This window comes from Protomyctophum parallelum (assembly GCF_964188405.1).
Source record: "Protomyctophum parallelum genome assembly, chromosome: 20".
NCBI classification, from domain to species: domain Eukaryota; kingdom Metazoa; phylum Chordata; class Actinopteri; order Myctophiformes; family Myctophidae; genus Protomyctophum; species Protomyctophum parallelum.
Genome location: NC_139718.1, coordinates 4,426,514 through 4,434,119, shown reverse-complemented (window position 1 = coordinate 4,434,119; position 7,606 = coordinate 4,426,514). Strand labels below are relative to the sequence as shown.

At 48.0% G+C, this 7,606-nt stretch overlaps 1 protein-coding gene across 1 annotated transcript; it reads right to left on the bottom strand.

Annotated features, from left to right (window-relative positions):
* Positions 1-1,532: 1,532 nt before the first annotated feature.
* LOC310878508 (eukaryotic translation initiation factor 3 subunit B-like) lies at positions 1,533-3,605 on the bottom strand (the record flags this gene model as incomplete). Its single annotated transcript, XM_083792837.1, has 1 exon — positions 1,533-3,605. One exon carries the CDS (start codon positions 3,603-3,605, stop codon positions 1,533-1,535), a length of 2,073 nt encoding a protein of 690 aa, XP_083648963.1.
* Between the last annotated feature and the right edge of the window lie 4,001 nt (positions 3,606-7,606).

The following is a 7,606-nucleotide window of genomic DNA, read 5'->3' as shown; positions in this document are numbered from 1 at the left end:
AGTCATATTTTGACGGCAGTAACATAATTTCACCCCCCTCTGTGTCGAAGTATTGGACAGTATTAAGATGTTGATATGCATTTTGTATTCATTCTTATAGGGCCCCAAACCATGAGTGTCTATTTCAAACACAAAGTGTTTTTTGACTGGGGAGTCATAATTTCACCCCCTCCTTATCTAGACTAATTATTGAACAGTATTAGGATGTTGATATTCATTTTGTATGCATCCTTAGAGGCCCAAATCACACCGTAGAAAGCACGAGTGTCTATTTCAAACACAAAGTGTTTTTTGACATGCGTGGGTCAGATTTTGACAGCAGAAACTGCCTTTCACCCCCTCCCTATCTAAGTATTGAACAGTATTAATATGTTGATATTGATTTTGTATTCATCTTTAGGGCCCCAAATCATAGCCTATAGAAAGCACTAGTGTCTATTTAACACATTTAGGACTGAGGGCCAGATTCTACAAAATGTCTTCTAAATCATGACAGTTTTCTGAAAAACCCTATGTTTCTATATCAGTGGAAAACTCCAGGAAACTCCCGTTAAACTTTCCAGGAAACTCCAGGAAACTCCAAATTTGTACCATCACACCTGTATATTACCGTATATTAAACCCATTCTGAACAGGAACCCATTTTGGTGTTAGCATCATGTTATGCTTTAGCTATTGAAAAAATAGCAGATCTACAAGCTCATAGCGCTACGAGCTTGTAGGTCTGCTATTTATTTATTTATCGAAGAACGACTGACTTTTTTTTTTAATCTGATCTCAGGTCAGAATGGGTTAATCAGACCAGTGTGTGTCCAGTGGAAACCTCGTATGAATCTGATCTCAGGTCAGAATGGGTTAACTGTATATGCTGCTAAACTTGAGGTATACAGGCTAAATCTAGTGCCCACTAATTGCCCGTTAACTTTTCACGCAGTGATTCTGCATGGCAGAGATCTCAGAGTGAATTGAATCTTTCCGATTTTGTCGCTTTCCGATTTTGTCGCTTTCCGATTTTGTCGCTTTTGTCGCTTTCCGATTTTGTCGCTTTCCGCTTTTGTCGCTTTCCGATTTTTTCGCTTTTGTCGCTTTCCGATTTTGTCGCTTTTGTCGCTTTCCGATTTTGTCGCTTTTGTCGCTTTCCGATTTTGTCGCTTTCCGATTTTGTCGCTTTTGTCGCTTTCCGATTTTGTCGCTTTCCGCTTTTGTCGCTTTCCGATTTTGTCGCTTTTGTCGCTTTCCGATTTTGTCGCTTTCCGCTTTTGTCGCTTTCCGATTTTGTCGCTTTTGTCGCTTTCCGATTTTGTCGCTTTTGTCGCTTTCCGATTTTGTCGCTTTTGTCGCTTTCCGATTTTGTCGCTTTCCGATTTTGTCGCTTTTGTCGCTTTCCGCTTTTTTTTTACTGACAGGGATACTGGCAGATCTCAGATCTCTTGAGTCGAGTGGTACAGGGATACTGACAGAGATCTCAGAGAGATACTGGCAGATCTCAGATCTCTTGAGTCGAGTGGTATACAGGGACACTGGCAGAGATCTCAGAGAGGAATCCGCTCTTCGCCGACAAAGAACTCCATGGTCTCCTCCTCCCAGTCGCCGGTGTCGCCGCCGCCGCCGCCGTCCGGCCGGTCGGTGTCCACGTTTCCTCGCAGCCTGAGGCGGAGGTCCCTCCGCTGGCCGTGCTCCTTGCCGGCGCTCTGGCGGTACAGCCGGTACTGGTCCACGGCGTCCCGCCGCCGGTCCACCTGCTCCTTGGAGGCCTTGGACTGGCTCAGGCGGTCCTTCTGCTCGAAGATCTTGGAGTAGCGCCTCAGGTCCTTGCCGATGGCGGCGACCTCCCCGTCGCTGAGCAGCGTGGGCGGCCGCGGCCGCCACAGCATCTGGCAGAAGCGCTCCTTGCTGTTCTTCTGGAGCAGGCGGCCCTGGAAGCTCCACAGCCAGTAGGCCGTGTCCACCTTGTTCTGCCACCACGACACCGAGGTGACCACGTAGCGGCCCGTGGGGTCCCACTCCACCTCGCCCGCCGTGTAGTGCTCGCCCGTGTTCATCATGGTGCAGTCGGACGTGTCCAGGAAGGCCAGCTGGCCGTTCATGCCGCCGCCCTGGAGGCCCGCCAGCACCAGGAACTGCCCCCGCGGGCTCCAGAAGATGGCGTTGGCCTGCTGCGTGGCGAAGGTCTTCAGCAGCTCCACGCTGCCGCCGTTGCTCTTGATGTGGTAGATGGAGGCGCTGTAGCCGTGGACCACGGCCAGGCGGCTGCCGTTGGGCTCCAGCGCAAACGTCACCACGCTCTCCTTCATCTCCACCACGTCGACGGGCACCAGCTTCTCCCTCGTGCGGAAGATCTCGAAGTGGGTGACGATGCCCTGCGTCCCCTTGGGCCGCTTGTCCACCTTCACGCAGAGGTAGTCGCCGTTGCGCTGCCAGTGCAGCTTGCAGTCGACGATGTTGAAGGCCTTGCGGGCGGCGATCTCCTGGCGCGAGGGGATCTGCACCAGGGCCACCCTGGCCGGGATCTCGTTGTCCAAGGACGGCACCCAGAACGCCAGGACGTTGTCGGCGGGAGACCACGAGAAGTCCTTGACGCCGACGATCTTCATGCTCTTCTTGTCGAGCAGCCCCATGGACGGCGTCTCGTAGATGCACAGCGCGTCCTGGCTCATCCTGGCCACGTACCTCCCGTCGTGGCTCCACTTCAGGATGGGCCAGTGCGTGTGCGCGGCGCTATCACACTGGAGCGTTGTCTTCATCACACCGGACCTGATGTCCCAGACGTTGACGACGGTCGGCGGCGGATCCTCCTTGGAGTCGGCGGGCGGCGGAGGCTGGTAGGTCACCACGTACCTCTCGCAGGGGGAGAAGTCGGCCAGCGTCACGCCCTGGTGTTTGAACCGCTGGATCTGCTTGAAGCTTTCGCCACCCCAGAGCTTCACGCCATGCCGCGGGTGGAAGGTCGCCAGGTACGTGCCGCGCGGGGACCAGCGCACGTAGGACTCGGTCCACATCTGCCGGTCCTCGAGCGCCAGCGGCTCCCCTCCCGCCGCGGCCGCCGCGCCGTCCACGTTGCAGCAGAAGACGGCCGTCCTCTGCCCGCCCTCGTAGACCACGCTGTACTGGTCGCAGCTGTCCGGGTCCAGGAGCCAGTGCTGCAGGTCGCCCGTGTCCCTCAAGGGCTGCGTCTCCTCGGAGGGCTCCCAGTCGGCGCTCTCGCTCTCCGTCATGTAGCGGTCGAAGTCGGTGAGTGTGGAAACGGCGAACGTGTGCTGCCGGTGCTTGAGGCCGTTGGCGGTAGCGGCGGCCTTGCACGCCTCCGCCGGCGTGGCATACTCCAGGAAGGCGTAGCCCTTGGTGACGCCGGCCTCCGTCTCCGGGTAGGAGTCGGAGACGACGGTGCCGAACTGGGAGAAGATCCTGAGCATGGTCTTCTTCAGCTTGTCCAGGCGCTCGGGCCCCACCTGGGGCACGTTGTCCACCACCACACAGCTGGCCTCGGCGCGCTCCGGCTTGCCGGGACGGTCCCGCAGGAGGTTGCCCAGGAGCTCCTCGTCCGTCACCTCGTCCACGAAGTCCTCGGGGTCGCTGAACGAAGGCTCGTCCTCGTCCGTCGTCATCGCGTCACGCGTTTCAGCGAAAGGGTTCTTCCCGGGGGTGACTAGATTCATAATTTCGTTATGGGGGTTTTCAGCACAGAGTGAGATTATCAAGAGACATAACGGTTTAAATTGGAGACGTGGACTAAGGTTACATCATAGTGACAGAATGGCATCCCCATATATGGAGACGTGGACTAAGGTTACATCATAGTGACAGAATGGCATGCCCATATATGGAGACGTGGACTAAGGTTACATCATAGTGACAGAATGGCATGCCCATATATGGCTTCGTCGGATGTCACAAGTCACACCCGTGTGAAGTGAGAGGCACTCTTATCATCGTACATCATCATCATGCATCATCTCATACTGGCCAATCAGAATCCCCACCCAGCTCCATCCTAGTTGTGTCTGAATAGTTCCATCCCCACCCAGCTCCATCCTAGTTGTGTCTGAATAGTTCCATCCCCACCCAGCTCCATCCCTAGTTGTGTCTGAATAGTTCCATCCCCACCCAGCTCCATCCCTAGTTGTGTCTGAATAGTTCCATCCCCACCCAGCTCCATCCTAGTTGTGTCTGAATAGTTCCATCCCCACCCAGCTCCATCCTAGTTGTGTCTGAATAGTTCAATCCCCACCCAGCTCCATCCTAGTTGTGTCTGAATAGTTCCATCCCCACCCAGCTCCATCCTAGTTGTGTCTGAATAGTTCCATCCCCACCCAGCTCCATCCTAGTTGTGTCTGAATAGTTCCATCCCCACCCAGCTCCATCCTAGTTGTGTCTGAATAGTTCCATCCCCACCCAGCTCCATCCCTAGTTGTGTCTGAATAGTTCCATCCCCACCCAGCTCCATCCTAGTTGTGTCTGAATAGTTCCATCCCCACCCAGCTCCATCCTAGTTGTGTCTGAATAGTTCCATCCCCACCCAGCTCCATCCTAGTTGTGTCTGAATAGTTCCATCCCCACCCAGCTCCATCCTAGTTGTGTCTGAATAGTTCCATCCCCATCCAGCTCCATCCTAGTTGTGTCTGAATAGTTCCATCCCCACCCAGCTCCATCCTAGTTACTTGCGCAAGCAGAGCGCGCAAGTAATGTGATCGGCCTGGTCCATTTGTCGTGACAGCCGTTCCGCCATTTCAGGACCCCCCCAGAAAAACATCAAATCTGTGCCCGTATTGCTGGACCAATGATGACGAAATGACCATATTTCTTACGTCATCATTTAGAGCTAGTCATACACGTATTTCTTACGTCATCATTTAGAGCTAGTCATACACATACGTGTATGACTAGCTCTAAATGATGACGTAAGAAATATGGTCATTTCGTCATCATTGGTCCAGCAATACGGGCACAGATTTGATGTTTTTCTGGGGGGGTCCTGAAATGGCGGAACGGCTGTCACGGTTTTTGGACCAAAGTGACCACAGAATACCGCTAATCAACTTACAACTACACACTTTATACAGTATAGAGTATAGAGTATATATGTATACATATATAGTATATGCCTATATACTATATATATATACTATATATATTTCTTACGTCATCATTTAGAGCTAGTCATACGTATACTATATACATAATCAATAAAAGATAATTTACCAAATTGTGCCTGATCTGCTGGGACCAGAGTACGTGGTGTGTATGTAAGAAATATGGTCATTTCGTCATCATTGGTCCAGCAATACGGGCACAGATTTGATGTATGACTAGCTCTAAATTATGACGTAAGAAATACGTGTATGACTAGCTCTAAATGATGACGTAAGAAATATGGTCATTTCGTCATCATTGATCCAGCAATACGGACACAGATTTGATGTTTTTCTGCGTAAGCCTCAAATGTGTGTGTATGTGTATGACTAGCTCTAAATGATGACGTAAGAAATACGTGTATGACTAGCTCTAAATGATGACGTAAGAAATATGGTCATTTCGTCATCATTGGTCCAGCAATACGGGCACAGATTTGATGTTTTTCTGGGGGGGTCCTGAAATGGCGGAACGGCTGTCACGGTTTTTGGACCAAAGTGACCACAGAATACCGCTAATCAACTTACAACTACACACTTTATACAGTATACTATATATATACTATATATATTTCTTACGTCATCATTTAGAGCTAGTCATACGTACACTATATACATAATCAATAAAAGAATAATTTACCAAATTGTGCCTGATCTGCTGGGACTAGAGTACGTGGTGTGTATGTAAGAAATATGGTCATTTCGTCATCATTGGTCCAGCAATATGGGTACAGATTTGATGTATGACTAGCTCTAAATGATGACGTAAGAAATACGTGTATGACTAGCTCTAAATGATGACGTAAGAAATATGGTCATTTCGTCATCATTGATCCAGCAATACGGGCACAGATTTGATGTTTTTCTGCGGATGAGGAAAAGATATAGAGAAAAATATATAGGTGGGGGAGTTATGTTTGCTATAAAAGAAGATATTTCCATTGAAGAAATTCCAACTGAAAGCAGGATATTAGAGAAAGTAGAACATATATGTATACATGTAAAAGATAAAAATCTATATACCATTCTTATGTACAGATCACCTAAAACAGAGCTTTCAAAATTAAACACATTTCTCGAATACATGGTACAGTATATATCATCTCCGACTTCTGCAATTTTGATAATAGGAGATTTCAATGAAGACCATAATACTAAGATAGAAAGAAGTATAAAGACCTACATGTCAAAATTAGGCTTTAAACAATTAAATACAAATCCAACTACAGATTACGGAAATATTTTAGATCATGTATATTTTAACAAATGTGAAAGTATTATTATAGAAATTGAAGTTAGAGACACATATTACTCTGACCATGATTTAGTATTAATATCACTATAGTCTAACATGAAATAGATTTAAAATTAAAATTAAAATTTTAATTCAGTTTATATACTTTTTTTTATAGGCGTTTACATACATAAATTAGATAGGTAGTAAATAGTTACACCTAATAATTACACATTTCAAATGTTCCTTCACAGAGATATTGAGATTCCACCGTTTACAGAAAAAGTATACTGTATAACATATTTTAATTCAGTTTATATACCTTTTTTTTTCAACACATATAAGTGATTTATTTTTCTCTGAAAAAAAAAGGGATCCAGAATATATCTACAACGATAAAACAGTATTTCTTATATAGATAGAAACTAGAATCATACTTAATACTAAATGTTTACATGTATAGTAGGTAGCAAATAATTACATCTAAACATTAATCATTTCAAACATTCCTTCACAGAGATACTGAGATTTGGCAGTTTACAGCGGGCGAAAACATTACATGCGCGCTCTGCTTGCGCACTAGTTGGCCATTTATGGCCTACTAGTGTGCAACAAGCAAGTATGCACTCGACAGAGTGCAGTTCTAGTTGTGTCTGAATAGTTCCATCCCCACCCAGCTCCATCCTAGTTGTGTCCGAATAGTTCCATCCCCACCCAGCTCCATCCTAGTTGTGTCCGAATAGTTCCATCCCCACCCAGCTCCATCCTAGTTGTGTCCGAATAGTTCCATCCCCACCCAGCTCCATCCTAGTTGTGTCTCTGAATAGTTCCATCCCCACCCAGCTCCATCCTAGTCGTGTCTGGATAGTTCCATCCCCACCCAGCTCCATCATAGTTGTGTCTCTGAATAGTTCCATGCCCACCCAGCTCCATCCTAGTTGTGTCTCTGAATAGTTCCATGCCCACCCAGCTCCATCCTAGTTGTGTCTCTGAATAGTTCTATGCCCACCCAGCTCCATCCTAGTTGTGTCTGAATAGTTCCATCCCCACCCAGCTCCATCCTAGTTGTGTCTGAATAGTTCTATGCCCACCCAGCTCCATCCTAGTTGTGTCTCTGAATAGTTCTATGCCCACCCAGCTCCATCCTAGTTGTGTCTGAATAGTTCCATCCCCACCCAGCTCCATCCCTAGTTGTGTCCGAATAGTTCCATCCCCACCCAGCTCCATCCCTAGTTGTGTCTGA